The sequence below is a fragment of the Zootoca vivipara genome, chromosome 4 (assembly GCF_965207765.1).
Source record: "Zootoca vivipara chromosome 4, rZooViv2.hap1.1, whole genome shotgun sequence".
Classification (NCBI taxonomy): domain Eukaryota; kingdom Metazoa; phylum Chordata; class Lepidosauria; order Squamata; family Lacertidae; genus Zootoca; species Zootoca vivipara.
The window spans coordinates 29,804,380-29,822,422 of NC_142587.1; the positions used below are offsets into that span (position 1 = coordinate 29,804,380).

Consider the following 18,043-nt stretch of genomic DNA (forward strand, 5'->3'; position numbering starts at 1 on the left):
GAAATAAGATAATGCCATTTCTGCAGCGACACTCCTGGCATTGTAACTAGCATGATTCACAGAAGTTGTTTGAGTGGATAAATGTACCAGGATTGCCTGATAGTACAAGGAAAATTGCTGAGTTTGGGTTGTTTTTTTTTTAAAAAAGATTCCCCCCCCAACTTAAATTGCTATAAATAGGCCCCCTGCTATTATATTCCTAGATAGCTTTGTGTAGCTTGGACCTTCATTGTGTGTATCAGCAGGCACTCCTGTGCAGCAGTAGCAAATAACTCTTGTTTTCTTAGATTCCCGCCCCCCCCCCCAACCCAGTTTGGTTTAACTGTCTCAGTGTGTGAACTACTTTAGGAGGTGACTTTTGACTGTAACTTTGCTTTTATATTGTTGACACCGTTATTTGAGGTAAGAAGAGCACCAAGAGTAGCTAAGGAACGTGCAAAGCCAAATTTAATTAATACCACCCGGAAGCTCTGAAATATATTGGAATAAAGGTGTGTGTGTAATATAGTTCAGAAGCGACATTTCCTTTCCTCTCTTCCTGTGTATTTTTGGGGAAATGTGTGAGTAGATTATGCTCTGTTTGGAGCGCTGCCTAAAAATAGTAGTGGAGGTAGATAGGAAAAAATAAGTGGTGCAAGCAAATGGTTGGTTTCTTTCTTAATGTAAACATTCAACTCAATGTACTCTTCACTGGATTGCCTTGTCGATTTTGCTCAGGTGTTAAAGGTTGAGCTAAAATTGGCCGGATGCTGGTGTTCAGTGCAGGGCGGTGATTCTGCATAAGGTGACTTTCCAATTTTGTATGTCTGTTCATTTTCCTCCTGACAGTAATAAATAAACATTTCCCTGCATAGTTGAGCACGGTGGTACCCATTTGGACGCTGCTATGTTTCCCCCGTATAATTACCTTTTTAAAATGAATAAAAAAGGCCAACACAAGCATATGGTACAGTGCAATCCCTGGAGCTCAAAAAACACGGTTCAGTTATCTAAAAGCGGGGGGTGGGGGGGTGGGGACAATTACTGAAATGTTTTGGAAGGTTGAGCTATTGTAGCTTCATGGCTAAATTTGTGAATTGGAAAGTCCTTGCTTGAAATTTCACCCCTGCAATGAATTCACCAGGTGGCTATAAGCTAGCTTTCACTCTCTGCCCCTTTTAGGATGGCAATAGCAAGCCTACCTTACAGGGCTGTTTTCCGCATGTGTAACAGTTGAAATAACACTATCTAAATTCTGTGGACTAATAGGAAGGAAGTTATAATCCTAGCTTATTCAGTATTGAACTCTTAGGATTTTATGACTACAAGCAGAAGTGGGAAGAAGCTATCTCTACCAGCTAATGTCATGCAATTTTCTCAGCGTTGCATTGTGCTATGTGCCTAAGTTTAAGTCAACCACTATTGCACCTTTTCTCTGTCTTCCTCTTTCTCCTGAATATGGTCTTCTTCTTCTTCTTCTTCTTCTTCTTCTTCTTCTTCTTCTTCTTCTTCTTCTTCTTCTTCTTCTTCTTCTTCTTCTTCTTCCTTTGTGTTAACTTCTTGGTTCGCTTCCTACATGTTGCTTCTAAAGCTAGGAACAACACCAAAGCTGCAATCCTACACACACGTTCCTGGAGGTAGAAATATATGGGATAAAGAAATGTAACGTACGTAGGTTTTCTCGAGAAGGTTTTGATCCTTTCAGCTCTTGTTGGCTCTCAGCAACTTTGTGACCTCTTTTAATATGCCCATTGCTGGTTTGCACTAAGCTGCCTGCTTCCTGCAAGTCACGTGCAGCTGAATAAACGGTTTATTGCAGCTGTTTGGTAATTCATACAGATACAGTACAAAAACAAAACCCCGTGTCAAGCCATTTGGAATAGAATGTTTCAATTACTCTTGGAAAGAGACTTACCGTTAAATACTATATTCCTGCGTATAAGACTACTTTTTAACCTAGGAAAATCTTCTCAAACGTCAGGGGTCGTCTTATACGCCGGGTCGTATTTCTTATATGGCGAGTATATCCCAAACTCTATATTTTAACTGGAAAAGTTGGGGGTCGTCTTATATGCCCAGTCGTCTTATACGCATAGAGCTGGCATGTCCCAGAAATAATGTGCCCATCACTATTGCTGATAGCAGGAAAAGTTCTGCTACGTTTCAACATTGCCTATCTTTTGTCGTCTTCTTTGGTGATCACTTGTTGCTGAGTAAAATTGTCTTCCATGAATATTGTCTTAACAGTGTGTCCGTAAGGTGACTCTCTTTGTAATCCTATATGAACACGTGTTTTAACTAGGTTAGAGTGATGGGGAGATTTATGTGACCTTGTGTAGTTTTATTTCAGTCATTTGTTAGTCATGGGAAGGTGGGGTATAAATGTGTTAAAATAAATGCTTGGTATTTTTCAGTGATGGTAGGTATCAAAGCCATCAAAGCAGGTGTGATTCAAAGCAATTTGTTCTACCCAGTGCTTTTTTTCTTTAAAAAAATGTTTAGGGGTACTCTAATGGTGACTCAAGAGAATCACCATTTTATAATTCAAATCGGTGAAAATAAATAGAGTAAATGGACAAAAGTACAAAGATTCACAAAATGTTTTCAGGGGTCAGCAAACTTTTTCAGCAGGGGGCCAGTCCACTTTCCCTCAGACCTTGTGGGGGGCCGGACTATATTTTGAAGAAAAAAAAAAGAATTCCTATGCCCCACAAATAACCCAGAGATGCATTTTAAATAAAAGGACACATTCTACTCATGTAAAAACACCAGGCAGGCCCCACAAATAGCCCAGAGATCCATTTTAAATAAAAGGACACATTCTACTCATGTAAAAACATGCTGATCCCTGGACCGTCTGCGAGCCGGATTTAGAAGGTGATTGGGCCGCATCCGGCCCCCGGGCCTTAGTTTGGGGACCCTGGTTTAGGGGTATGCGTATCCCTGCGTCCCCCCCCAGAAAAAAAGCATTGGTTTTACCACTTGGAAGATTCAGAAAACCCTCTAGAGCTACCACATAATACAAATACTGCTTTTTCCAAAATGGGGATCCCTTAGGATTTTGTTCCTTAAGCCCAATGCTGATGGACAGAGATGAGTCAGTGTTGTTGTTGTTGTTTCATTTGCACTCCACCCATCTGACTAGGTTGTCCCAGCCACTCTGGGCAGCATTCAACAGATACAAAAACATAATAAAACATTATGCATTAAAAATACGTCCCTATACAGGGCTACCTTCAGATGTCTTCTAAAAGTCAGATAGTTGCTTATTTCCTTGACATCTGATGGGAGGGCGTTCCACAGGGGGGTGCCACTAACGAGAAGGCCCTCAGAGTTGGACCTCAGTAGATGGAGATGCTTCTTCAGGTATATAGGGCCAAGGTACAAGAACTAATACCCAGGAACCATTGGTGGAGGCAGCATAGCTCAGTGAGTAGAGCACATGTATTGCATGCAGAATGTCCCAGGTTCAGCCCCTTGTGTCGCCAGTTAAAGGGACCAGGGGATGGCGAAGAGTCCTCTCCCTATGCCTGCGGAGGGCTGCTGGTAGTCCAAGTAGACAATGTCAGACTGACAAGAGAAATACTTTGACTGGTATTATGCAGCTTCCCAGATGAGGTTAATGGGGTGGAGTCTTCTTTTCCAGTAGACAGCCTGTGCCATATGTTCTCACATGTTGTTGGGCCAGACACTTCTTCACGCTTCAAAACTGAGGGTTGAAAAAAGCACATCACTGTGCCATTGCCCTATTGTTGTGAATGGTTTGTGCTGTTTCATGATTGGGGCATGGATGGAAAATTATATTAATATTCACAGTATTTTTATCTGGCCATCTCTCCCTTTTCCTCCTTCTTTCTTTTTCACAACATAACAGAGCAAGGATAACTGAAAGAGTGTTTAGGGTTTTTTTGTTTTTTGTTTGGTTTTCCCTTAAAGAATTGGTTAAAATATAACTCGGAAGCTGGAAGTGCTTATGTAAGTTTGTTTTTCTTTCGCTAGCTTCCCTTGATAACGTTTATGCAAACATTGTTCACGTGGCAATGAAAAGATGTCCCACATGCCTTTTGGACTACAGGCATTCATTGACCCAGCAAGCATGTTGTGTCTTTTCCTAGGTCTTAGTTCAGGCTTTCGTAATCTTTTCAGGGTCAGGCCTACAGATGCTGTCTTCAGCGCTGCTTGTCCAACTGGCAGGAGCAATCCACTTTGAACAAAATATTTAATTTCTGCTTTAATACAAGGTAGGTTTAGGTAGACAATTGGGGGTTTGCCTCTCGCTCATTCCTCCTCTGCCTCACATAATAATAATAATAATAATAATAATAATAATAATAATAATAATAAGCCTGCCAGATTTCACGTAAAAAAGAAGTGATAACCAGAGCTTGAAATGTTTTGTTATACTGCCTCAATGTGACCGAGAAGCAGACAAATGTGTCTGGTGTTTTAAAACGGGGTTGATGCAACCTTTAGAAAAAGAACTGATCGTCCCACTCCTTTTCAAAAGCATCACATTTGCCGTCTCTGAAATCCGCTCTTCCACTCAGTGCACAGAAGAAATATCATGCAGTGGGAGTTGTGGTTACCTAGAGACTGTGTCAGTAGCTCTCATCTTTATGAAGCTGTATTACATTTTTATGTTGGTTTTTAAAAAATAAAATTGTATGCATATGGCTCAACCTTCATCTGTTAAAGGTAGCTAGGAATGTTACCACTGATTTAAATGGGAAATAGATTCCACACTCGATGAATCTACTACAGTAAATAGGTAATGTTTCTATGAAAACTAAGAGTAGTATATCCCAGAGCCTTGACATGACTTCAGTGCACCCCAGGTGAATTTCTTTTATCTTGCTCACATAGAAGGTTAGCCGTTTCCTACTGTACTTCCTATCCTGCCTTAAGTGATAGGCTGTTATTTCTGGACAAACATGTGTCTTTGTGGAAGCATTTGGCAGATATAGAACATGTGTGATGGCTGGCTTTCTAGTTTGCAGCTCCTGGGTATGAACCTGTGCTTCTACTCTTACGTTTCCGTTTGTTTTGCGATTATAAGATTGTAGCCAGCATTTTTAGCAGTTGATACATACTGCTGAAAAAACATGGTTGTTTCTGGGACAGCAGAAGGTTAATGTAGGGCAGACAGGGATGGGCTATACAGAATCAACTTGGAGAGCAGCTCTAGAATGACTATTCTCCTGTTAACAGCAGAGGCTGGGTGTGCAACATATAATTAAAGGACTCCTAATGATGCTTTTGGGACGTGGGTGGCGTTGTGGGTTAAACCACTGAGCCTAGGGCTTGCCGATCAGAAGGTCGGCGTTTCGAATCCCTGCAACGGGGTGAGCTCCCATTGCTCGGTCCCAGCTCCTGCCAACCTAGCAGTTTGAAAGCGTGTCAAAGTGCAAATAGATAAATAGGTACCGGTACAGCGGGAAGGTAAACGGCGTTTCCATGTGCTGCTCCGGTTCGCCAGAAGTGACTTAGTCTTGCTGGCCACATGACCTGGAAGCTCTACGCTGGCTCCCTCGGCCAATAGAGTGAGATGAGTGCCACAACCCCAGAGTTGGTCACGACTGGACCTAATGGTCAGGGGTCCCTTTACCTTTAATGATGCTTTAACCACAAGTAAGCACTACAGGTGAAGGAAATGCAACTGGCTACCTGATTATATTTATATATTCCTGAACTATTTATTCTTTCTGGTTACAAAAGACATTCCATAAGAGGGGAAGCTTGGGCCAGAATAGGCCTTCCAGTCGGTGTACTGATTGCCTCTTGGTCTCCCTGATGGAGCTTGACAGAACATTGCTGGATCTGGTGTTGGGAACTCCCAGGTTGTGGATATGGGGAGACTTTTATCTCCATTTGAGACTTCCTTAACTGGTGGGTCTCAACAAACCCAGAGCCCCCATGACAAGTGTGGGCTTTGTCCCAATATATGTCAGGCAGTTGTGTGGGGGGCAGTCGCACCCTGGATGGGATTTTTCTGTATTGGCTGAGATGGGATTATCTGGAGTTGGCGAGCCTTTAATTACTCCTTTATCGTAGATGGATTACTACTACCTGCTTGAGTGGGGGAAAGCTGATTACTTTTGATCTCTGCTTTTGATATCAGTGGCAGTGATTGTCTTTCTGGAATGTTGAGGATTGCTAAGAGGTGGCCAGTGTTTCTGTACATATCTTGCAGGGCAGTTCCTGAAGGTGGCATTTCCATTCCTTGTGGGAGACAATCCTGTGCAGTTTCTCAAGGTTTTGCCTGTGCTTCTTAACACCTGCGTGAGACAGCTTCATGGAGTCTTCTAGGGATTTCCTTCTATATCCAGGCTGGCAGGGTCTTCCATGAATAAGATTCATAATGAACTGGATAAGGGTGGGAAAACTAAAGTTCAGTCAGATAAGATGGACCTGTTGATGCTGGGCGGCAGGCCTTTTTCTTAAATGGGAGTCCCCTTTCATTTAATTAAAGAGCAAACGTGCATCTTGGGAACCTGTAGCTGTTTCATGATACTCAAATGGCAGCCATGGCCAGTAATGTGTTCTTCCAGCTTTTGAGTAGCACACAGCTGGTCTGCATCACATCCTAGATACAGTACTACACAACTAGATGTTTGGCATGCCCCTGGTAGCAACACCTCTGGGCTACTGTAATGCAGTGCTCTTCAACCTACCCTTGAACTAGTTTGCAAGCTCCAGCTGATTTGAAGTGTGGCAGCTTTACTTCCGTCAGAGGTTGCTGAGCTCATATAAAAGTTATTCTTCTGGTTCTAACTCTCCCTTAAAAAAATAAATAAATCATGCCCTTGAAAGGTACCTATTGAACTTCAAATGACTTGATTCCCTCTGTCCCTATCCTGCTAATAATGGCCTGTCCAGTGAAGGGATCCCTTAATTCAGTGTTTCTCAACCTTTTTTGGGCCACGGCACACTTGTTCCATGAAAAAAATCACAAGGCACACCACCATTAAAAAAGTTTAAAAAATTAACTCTGTGCCGCCCTATATTGACTATATAATTATGACTGTAATTTAACCCATGTGCAACTGTACTTCGTGCCTATTTTATAGTTTTGTTTTTCATCGTTTAATTTCCATCAGCTGTCATAACTGTTCTGTTTTATATACATTATGAATATTTTTTTAAGCTTTACCTCCCCCCCCCAATAAAATATTACAATAGTTCAGCCAGCTATCTCCCTGTCTTGCTATTTCCCCCCTAGGCATTTTATTTTATTTGAATACGTATAGGCCCCCTATTAAGTAGGAAGGAGGAAATTAATCTCCCTCCCGCCACCCCATGGGAGGGGAGAAGCCTTCAGACCCCCAATTCTCCTCTCCCGCGGCCCGAAGTGGTACAGTCCAGGCAAGGCTCTGCCTGCCCCCGGATTACAAGGGCGCGCACACTTCCAGGGGAGCTGCGGGGCGGCTCAAAGGCGAAAGGTTGCCTTGGCTGCTGCTTGCGAGTAATTCCTGACCGCGAAGCCCAGCGTCCGCCGCGCAGCCATGGCGAAGGGCGGGCGAAGGAGGCAGGGGAGGCGGAGCAACAATATTGCTTTCCGGCGGGTCAATAATGTTCTCCGGCGGCCGCCAGGCACGTGACAGTGTAAACCGCCTTTCTCGTCGCCGCACGTCGCGGCACACCAGACAGCGTCTCGCGGCACACTAGTGTGCCGCGGAACAGCGGTTGAGAAACGCTGCCTTAATTGAGAGAAGTCTGCAGTGTTTTTTTTCTAGTCTGAAGGAAAGACTCTGGCAAGGCATGGATGTTGATAATTTCTTTTTTATGCTGGGAATGGCTGGGAATAGTGGGAAGTTGTAGTTCAACCCCTATGATTCCATGGAGGAAAAGGAAACTTAAGATTTTGGACTTCTCCTACCATAAAGTGAGCCATCCATCACCTAACATTCCCGTAGGTGAGAAGGGTGGAAACAGAATCAGGTTGGGAAAGTTTCCTTGCAGCAGGCTGTGCTCACCTTCATTCTGCCTGTCGTGGTTAAACACCCCTGCTTTGAATTTTTGCCCTATTCCAAGTGTTACGATGATGTCACCTATACTTTTAATTATTTCATTGTAAGCTGGAGTAATGTTTTTTTATTTGCATTCCTGCTATAACAGACAACGTTCATTTTAGTTGCACTTGGATGTACCTTGCAGATGCATAAACTGGTGTTTTGTTTTGTTTTTTTGCAACTCCCTTTTATAACTCTGAAAATTTGTAGTGGTGGTGAAGATTATTCAACGCTGGCAATATTTTAGGGATAAATGCAGTACTTTTTTAGGCTGAATGCAGTAAAAATGAAATGTTAAATTTATTTCACTCTGTTCTGCATTAGTAATTAGTAATACCATTCCCTGAATAAGCCTTGCACCAGTTTTATTGGTTCTTAAATCTAGTTTTCTTCTTGCGCTGTAGTAATGGGAATTAAATAGAGTTCTATTTAAAGATGCCCTTGAAATGTTGTGAAAACATTCCTTACTTATTCTAGAAAGTCACAGTGCAATCATGAATCCAAATATATCCACTGTATCCTCTACATCAGTAATATCCTATACACTGGAGCTAATTCCAGCAAAAGAGAACATAACTGTCAACCAATAGCGAAGTCAAACTCACAATAATAGCTGCATCATTCTATGAACATGCAGAGGTCTTCCAGCACCTGTTATGTGATCCTTTTTAAACTGGAGATGCCAGGAATTGGAACTTGGGACCTTCTGCATGTAAAGCAGATGCTCTCCTACTAAGCTACGATCCCTCCTCAAATAAACTGAGATCTGTGTTCCATTTTTACTTAGACTACTCCTTTTGCAGAACTAGAGTTTTGTCATTGTTGGTTGGGGCAACCCTAGAATTGGCATGTAGAGATGTGATTTTTCTACTTGCCCGCCACCCTGCCCCTTGCAAAACAACAACAACAACAACAAACCAGCAACTTTGCCCAGTTTCCCTCCTTGCGCTGTAAGTGACCCAGCAGTCTCCTTTTGCTGCTTCCAGTGTGATTATTTTCTGCAAGCCTGGCATTGCTCTCTGCCAGCAAATGTGTTTAGAAGCAATCCTGACCCACCCAGGGCAGAATCTCTGCACAGCATTTTTTGAAACGGGCAGGATGTCAGCGTGATCTGTGCAGAATAAAGTGAGGATTCGCTTCAGACATACTTGAATAGTTTCATGAATTGTAGCGGCATGAGTGTTCAAGCCCATTGGATGCTCTGGCATATTAGCATTTACTTTATATGTCTGGTTGATGAAAACCTACCTCTTGGCTGCAAATAGTTTCCCCCTGTAACTTTGACAGCAGTTGCTGGTCTGCACTCATGATTATGGAGAAATCGCCAAAAAGGATGATGTTCCAATATAACCCTCCCCCATTCCCCCCCCCCAAAAAAGTTCTTCAAAATCTACACATAAGAAATAAGGGGGCTGCCACTTACTGAACTCATTCTGCAGCACAGTGTAGTTTCCTAGTACTATTTATGCTAATCTAGTATCAAACAACATGGGCCACCTCCCAACCATTGCTCTTTTGTGGGTGGGATTCAGCTGCACACCTGCAAATTCAATGGATTTGGCAGTCTTGTGCAACCAACACGCTTCCAAAATCCAAAACCTTTCTTTAAGTAAGGAAAGTGATGGGAAGATACACTGGAAAATGTGGGATAACAGTTGAAATGATGTGACCTCATGCAAACTCCCTGCAAACAAATCAGGATGAATGCTCGGACCAAATTGTCTGGAAACAACCTTAAATATATTTCATATGCCTCATATAGCTTGTGTCCCATTATGGTGGCATAATGCGGAGGTCAGATAACAAACTGTATACATATAATTTAATTTAGGCCAAAATAACGCATGGCACGAAGTTGTGTGGATCTTTTGTCCAAAAGGAGCTTTGAGACGCTCTTGGTTTCAGTGGAAGACTAAAGGGGGGAGCTGCTTAACCTTCCCCCTGCCAGCTGTTCTTTCTGTTCAAAATCTGCTCTCTGTTGTTCCATCCAGACAGGAAGAAATATACAGTATGAGCATGTGTGCCCCCCCCCGTAGTGGGGGAAAATTCCTAGGTGAGGGGCATTGGGAGAAAGGGTTAAGCAGATTCTCCCCCATTTGTTCCCTCACTAAACCTAAGGCTTCTTTAAAGCTGGAGGGGGGGGGAGAGAAAATACATTTAGGGAAAGATTGATGTAACTGCCTATTATACACAGTCTCAGTCTGTTTTAAAACGCTTTCATGGTGCTTGCACAAACATGTTTTGAATTGTGCTTAAAAATATCTTAAGTGCCCATGTCTGTCACGTAGTTAGTCATGGTAAAACACATGTTTTGGTAGACGTGTGTGTGTGTGTGTGTTCCGAAGGTGATGTTAAAGTACTTGTTGAAAACATGCCACACCTTCTTTAAAAGCTATCCTTGTTGAACCAGAATGGTTAAGACTCCCCCAACAAGTTAGCCAAATATTTCTTTTCTGATTCACCCTTCATTGCTATAGATTTCACAGAGGAAAAAAGAGCTGCCCCCCCTTTTAAAGCATAAACCTTAAGAGATCCCACTAGCATATGTAGCACATATGTAGAAATGCGTGCAAGACTGTGGTTCAGAGCATTGGGGACAATGCTAATACAGAATGTGGAAAGTTCAGTCCGAAATCTTACACCGACCGGGGTGGTTAATCCAGATGTGATCCTCCAGATAGCCCTAGCCACATGGCTACTGGGATAATGGGATTTGTAGTCCAACACCATCTGTAGGGTCACTGGTTAGCTGCTCTTGCTGTACATATTTACCTGGCAGTAAGACCTATTGAACTCAGTGGGACTTAGATTTGAGTACAAATGCATAGGATCGAACTATCAGAGTATTTTACAGAGTGTCTACCTGACTTGTTTGTTATAAGACATGAGTAGGGTGATTACTCATAGCAGGTGATTCAATAACTTGATCATCAATGGTGTCATTCACTCTTTCTTCTTCATCTGTCCGTACATGTTGTCTAGCTTTTCATTAGAAGCTGTGACGGTTTAGTCACATGTCTACTTAATTAGTTCCCTTTCAAAACATATTTGTTCACAAAACTTGAGTACAGTTTCTAAGGACAGACTAAGAGAACTGAGCGGTGGGAGGCAAAGAGGAGCTGTAGGCTTGTAAGTTCTAAGAGAGATGTTAACCACATGAGCGGAGTCTTGCTGAAGTAGACTTAGCTCTGGTTTTCACCGGTGACCTTCTATTGCTTAATTAAGGAAGCCAGTAAAGCCCTGAGTGTTTTTTCTCTTTCTTTGAAGCGAAGCAGAGGGGCAGGATACTGTTCACACAAATGGAGGAAAGCTTCCTGGTTTTATATTGAGGTCACTTCCAGACAAGCTTTTGCACAAGGTTTGTGGGGAGGTTATATGATATTGGCTGCTTATTGAGCGTTCATCCTGATTTGTTTGCAAGGAATGCTATAATAACATCAAACCAAGCAATTACTGTTCCGAACTTTCCAGTTGATTTTGATGCTGATTTTTTTAAAAAATAAAATAAAGAAAACCTTTGTCAAAAGAATCCTCGTTCTAAATATATGTGCATTGGGAATTTAAATTATATAATTCAGAAATAAGAATGTATGAAAAACAATAGTAGAATGATGGCCTCAATCTGGATGAAGGGTCAATAATCATTTTAATGATTAAAAAAAAATACTGTTGCTATTAAGCCTTCTTGTTTCTGCAGAGGAAGAGTTTGGTCTTCAGGAATTGTGAACCGTGAGCTAATATTACCAATTAGTAAGCTTGCCAGCTACTAGAAACCTAAGCCAAGGGTCATAGTGAAATGGAATGCCAAAGTGTCCTCATGTTTTATAATCCTTACACAACCTGATGTCACACTGATCTCGAACTTGCCACATATACCCCTTTTGAAAGCTGCCTGCCTAGGTAGCTCTAAAAATACAATGCTTTATATATGCAGCCTTTTAGCAGAGATGTGTGCCTCAACCATCATATTCTTAAAAAGACACAAATGCCATTATTATATGTGGGTTTTTTGTGTGTGTATATATATATATATATATATATATATATATATATATATATATATATATACACAGTATGTGTGTGTGTGTGTGTGTATGTGTATAGTTTGTAGGAACTGATTATGTTTTGCTTGTGCCTGTGTAAAACTAGCAAGATTTATTAATGCTAGGCAAAAGTTTCCCTTACATTTTCTCTTGTCTGCTGCTTGTATTTCAGCTTCCTGTAAATGTTCGTTAATAGCACAGCGGGCAGAACTTTGTACAGCTATGAAGAATTATCAACAAGCTCTTTATGATGCAGAGGCACTCTGCCGAAATAAACCCCATTGGCCTAAGGTACAAGGTTCATAAGCTGCTATGGGGGAGGTGGCAAAAGTTTTTGTTTGCCTACGGGTAGCAAATAGGAAATAACGAAACACATGTAAGAAACACTACTGCTTCCCACATTTTTTTTTTGAAACTGAGATACATTGAGGTTTTTCTGTATGTTATGTTCACACAGGGTCATTATGTGAAAGCACAAGCTCTTTCTGGATTAGGAAGGATTGAAGAAGCATTGAAGGAATTTCTTTATTGTGTTGCCTTAAATCCCGAGTGGAGCTCAATGAAAATGGAAGCCCAGAAGGTAGGATAACTGTACCAACTTTGCATGTGGTCAGTGCAGGGAATAATATATGCACGTGTGCGTTTTGTGTTTTGCTAAAGGCTTCTGATGCACAGTTCTGATGTTAAAAGTGAGATTGTGTGCTAGTCATGGGTGAGGTTCTCACTGCCATGTTAATCAGCTCATGATAATTAGCAGAGGGATTTATAGCTCAAGTAGCTTGATCATTCCAATGAAACAATAGCTACTGTGGCTTGTGGATTTGCCCACTGCTTAAAATAATCATGAAGACAGTGGTTTGCAGCTAATAGCCTTTGAAACCGTATCTAACCTGTGGATGTCTTCCAACTAGCTTACCAACCAGTGAAGGTCTCGCATATGCCACTACTGCTGCAGCTTTGCAGCTGATCTCTATAGCCCCCCCTTTCCTATAGTTCCTTCATTTCTAGTGTATTATACTGTTCTGTCAAAGACCTCTAATCATTCACTTTACCAGATAAAACTATGTGCAGTCTGATTAGCATTGGCAGTGGGCACAGCACCAGCACTGCTAACCAGAAGTGATTTGCAAGCTGGGTTTCTTACTCGTTTAAAGAAAGAAGATTCCAACTAAACACCAGGAAAAACTTTCTGACAGTAAGAGCTGTTCGACAGTGGAATGGTCTCCCTTGGAAGGTTGGGCACTCTCCTTCCTTGGAGGTTTTTAAAGCCGAGTTTGGATGCCAACTCTCATGGATGCTTTAACAGAGAATCCTGCATTGCAGAGGGTTGGACCTGGTGACCTTTGGGGTCCCTTCCAGCTCTACAATTCTGTGATTCTATTAAAGTCCTGAGAATAGGGTGAGATTGTTTCAGCCCCAAGACCTCTCTAACCCAGGTAACTGCAACAGCATTTCAAAACTTGTATCTCCCCCCCTTTTTTTCTTTGTTTAGATAATGTGTGAGATGTTTTTCCCAGCATTTGAAAATGTGCACGATAATCTAACAACACCTTTTTGTAATCGGACCTCGTATACAAGGTTGAAACCTGTGTTTCTAAGTAGCATAAACACACAGTCTTCTGGAGAAGATGGGTCAACTGCAGAGACCTCAAAGGTAAGGCTTACAACACGTATGCTTCAAAAATAAAAGTTGGGGATCAGAATATCACCTCCCTATCTGACTATTTAGTGAGGTTTAGAATACACCAGCAAAGTGATTACACCGGCACATTGGAGCATAGTGTACAGAGGTTTCTCAGCTTTGGTCCTAGATCAGTAAAGTCAGTTAACATGGTTGCTCACAAAGGAAGTGTTTTGCTAAAGGGAAGAAAATGAAGTGAAACTGTAAAGTTTTGCAAATTTGAGGAGTCCCATTTAAAGCATACCAGGGAGACTTGCAGTCTTGAGATACAAGCCAGAGCTCGTCTGTTCCAGTAATTATGCAAATAGAGCCCTGCATGAGCCACTGTTCCACTGACTTGGATAATTGTCCACTTAGTCCATTTTTATGTAACTGGGGTAGGAGATGCTTTATAAGCAGCAGTTGTAAAGGTCATGCAACAGTGGTCTATGAAACTGTTCCTGAATTGAGGATGCTATTGTTGTATCTGTTTCAGGAGGCCACCTTGAAGCTAACTAAAAACCTGTCCCAAGAGACGGATGCATATCGAAGTACCGAGTCTTCTGTTTCTCATCATATACTGGACTTCTCTTTTGAAGACAACAAAAAAACTTTGGGAACGGTCCTCTCCAGTCTGCCTGGCGCAAGCTTAAAAAGAAAGTTTTCTAGTGATGGGGATTTACAGAGCTTGGGCGTCCCTATCAAAATTCCTAGAAAAGGTGTGTTTTTGTGAATGAGGATCTCTCCTTTTCCTTGCTTTGTAAGGAAATTCGCACTACTCTGCTTCTGTGGTTGGTAGGTTATATTTCATTAAGAGCATCTGGACAATTTCTGCTATGAGTAGTGTAAGTTCAAAAGTTTGTAATATCTACACTGTTTAATGTAATAAGAGAATGCTCTTGCTGTAGAAAAAGGATCACTAACCATTTTTTCGGACCAGCAGGCAAGTTTTGAATTTTGAGAAAGTGCTGTGGGCACCATTCACACGCGCCATGGAGATGTGGCACAATGACACATAGCTGCTGTGGGGGTGTGGCATAATTAAAGAGAGTAAAAGAATTTTCTTCTCTGCCCCTTCCTGCCCCAGACAATTTTTGGAAGTCATCCATGTCCTGCTGAGCCTGTTTCTGAAAATCACACAATACTGATTTTTCTCTTGCACACACATGCAAGGATACTGTTGTTGTCAAATAAAAGAGAGCTTTCTCCAGAACCATAAGAAATGCAGCAGGAGGCCACAACACACACCCCTTTCTCATGCACATGTACACAATTGCCACCCACATACAGGTCATGGGCACATGCCTCCCTGTTTCACACACACACACACACACCTCACACACAACACATGTTCATCTCTCCCTCTCTCACACTCGGGTGTCTACAGGAATTTTTCTCAGCTTAGGGTGTGGCTCAAAGCGAAACACTGAAATGGGGAGAGCTGGCTAATTTTTCACAGAAAAATGAGAACAGTGCTGTTGCTACATCTCATCTCATATCTCAGGGTCTTAAAATGTAAGAAGATGTTTGTTTGTTTTAAAGAATTTGGGGGATTGGGGCATTATCCACAGGTACCAGGTTGGCAACGTCTGTGGGATGACATGTAGGGTTGCCAGACTCAATAGAGGACAGGACTTCTGTGCCTTTAATTGCCCTGCTCTCTTTTGAGTCTGGAAACCTTAAAGAGAAACCAGCAAACCCTTTGCTTGGAAATTAAACAAAGGGTCTGCTGGTTTCTCTTTAAGGTTTCCAGACTCATAAGAGAGCAGGGCAATTAAAGGCACAGAAGTCCTGTCCACTATTGAGTCTGGCAACCCTATTGGCATGATGTGCCACAGCAGGGGCAGGAAAACTCGACCCTCCCCATGTTTTGAGACTACAATTCCCATCAACCCAGACCACTGTTCCTGTTAGCTAGGGATGATGGGAGTTGTAGTCCCAAAACATCTGGAGGGCAGAGTTTGCCTATGCCTGTGCTAAAGCTTTTGAGTTTAATTTGATACTTGGTGATAAATTTGTAGGATTCTTTTTTTTTAAAAAAAAACTTTATTAGTCGAAATAGAATTTTAATTCATTGTTCGTTCACCCTAAAGGCCCCAAGGGCAGCTTATAACAATTACAGCCCAATGTTGGAAACAATTTTAAGACAAAGTCCAATCGCACAAATAAGGTCGGTTGTAAAATTGCGCATCTCAGAAGCCAGTGTAAAGAGTGTGCCATCAACATTTGCTGAAATTTGTTTAAAGAAAATGCCAGATACAACTCTTTGAAGAGAGAGTTTCACTCCTAACCACCAAGGTCATATACAATAAACAATAAAGTGGGCAACATGCAAAATTTTGCGGCCAGAACTGTGTTCCTTCTCTGGAGAGCAGTTTTGATGCAACTCCTAGTTTACAGTATTGTTTTTTTTCAGCAAAAACGATGAACTTGTGGCATATTAAAGATGAACACATTAGTTGTAACATAAGCTTTCATGGACTGGAGTTTACTTCATCCGATTCAGCAAGTTACCCAACTTCATTGGTTTTGTTCTGCAGCAGCTTTCATTCGCTTTTTCAGTAATTTCAGATGTGAAAAATTAATTCATTATCTGTTCCTCCGGAGCTGGAGATAGCAATTCCAAATGATGTAAGCACATGATTTTTCTGATAGGAAAATGGGTGCTTTACGCTGTGCTCTTTCCAATACATACTTTAGCCTGCCCTTCTTTATAATACTCTAAATTCAGTACTCCAGCAAACTCTTTGTGAATTGTTGGTTTAGTTAGTGAACAAGCTCTTAATCTAGGATGACCTTGAACAATTAAAATTAAACTTAATAATAGGGCCCTTCAGTAAATCTTGCTGATTTTCAATGTGTGTGTGTTTCCTCTCTCTCTCTCTTTAAGATGGAGATGCTTCTTGCGAAAATCCCAACTCTCTTCCCTTAACAGCGATACCCGCAAGCCTTGTGGATGCATCTGATTTTGAGTGTTCCCTTTGCATGAGGTATTAGCAAGAAATGGACTAAATGTTGTTTGGAAAATATTGTGTGGCATTTTAAAGGGGGAGGAAAGAGGGAAAGACCCTGTCTTATGTTCACTAAGCTATTTAATTCATATCGATCTATCTACCCACCGAGGTGAGGAACCACTCATCAGCTGGAGGGCTGGATCTGAAAGGGGTCAACCCTCCACAGGCCACATTGGCAGGATGGCCGACTTGCCAGTCACCCGATGCCATAAAAAACCAGAGCTCCCAAGTGCATCCTATACCCGCTGAAAGCAGCATGCCGGTGTAAGGTGCCAAATTCAGAGCGGTGCCAAAGATAAAGGATCCGTCTGGAGTGTGCTGCAGGTTCTCCTGTTGCGACAGGGGATTTACCTTTGGGTGCTGCTCGTATCTGGCACCTTGCCCTGCTGTGCTAATTTTGGCAAGGATCAGGTATACTTGGAAGTTACCCGGAACTCCTGAGTGTATTCAGCCCCTGCCGAAAGCAGCACAACAAAGTGTGGTGCCAAAGGAACGTCCTATGAAATCGGGTGACAGGCAGGTTGGGTCTAACTCGTCTGAAAGGGCCTTGCAAGCCCTGAATGGAGAGGATCGGCAGTCCTCATGCTAATGCCCCCATATCTTCAGCAAATCAACACAACAGTCATATAGCTTACGAAATTACTTGCCTCGTCAAAAGTCGTACAGTTGAATGTACCAGAGAGTGAGTTACTGCCACTGACATTTTTTGGGAGCAGCAGCGTTCAAAATTTGGCAGGTGCCAGGTGCGCTTTGCACCTGGCCATTGGCCACTTGCGACCAAGTGAAGATGCCCAGGTGCCAGGATGGTGCTTGACTTCTCCACCATCTGGAGATGCATGCCTGGGGGTCCTTGGATCTTGACTGTTTTCGCACACTAATACCACATCCTGTAGAATTCTATCGATTATATTTTATCTGCAAAGTCAGAATGAATTTCAGGAACCCAAAATACGACTTTTGAGCCGCCTGGCCCCAAAATGGCAACTAGAATTTCTGTTTTGGCAACTGCAAGCCTGGTTTAAGGAGCAATTTGGTATCTACCTTATATATCTGAGTATCTTAACACTGGGGAGCTGTTATTTGTACCTCGTGAAATCACATATGCCTGTATTGACGCACGTGAAAAATCTGGAGTTGCACTTTGAATGGAAGTGTGGAGTAACCAGTTGTTTTTTCAATGTCACCATTGTTCAGGTTATTCTACGAACCTGTTGCTACTCCCTGTGGACATACCTTCTGCCTCAAATGCCTTGAACGTTGCCTGGACCATAATCCATACTGTCCGCTTTGTAAAGAAAAGCTGTCTGAAGTAAGTATTCCACTATCTTCCATGGGCTC

At 42.2% G+C, this 18,043-nt stretch overlaps 1 protein-coding gene across 1 annotated transcript in view; it reads left to right on the plus strand.

The window, feature by feature from the left end:
- LONRF2 (LON peptidase N-terminal domain and ring finger 2) overlaps positions 1–18,043 on the plus strand; it is a 39,828-nt gene that overhangs the window by 9,223 nt on the left and 12,562 nt on the right. The window contains exons 2-7 of the mRNA XM_035114934.3: positions 12,204–12,322; positions 12,489–12,611; positions 13,524–13,685; positions 14,188–14,410; positions 16,582–16,681; positions 17,900–18,014. Of these exons, the coding sequence (XP_034970825.3) occupies positions 12,204–12,322; positions 12,489–12,611; positions 13,524–13,685; positions 14,188–14,410; positions 16,582–16,681; positions 17,900–18,014 (842 nt within the window). The remainder of the gene's footprint in view (positions 1–12,203; positions 12,323–12,488; positions 12,612–13,523; positions 13,686–14,187; positions 14,411–16,581; positions 16,682–17,899; positions 18,015–18,043) is intronic.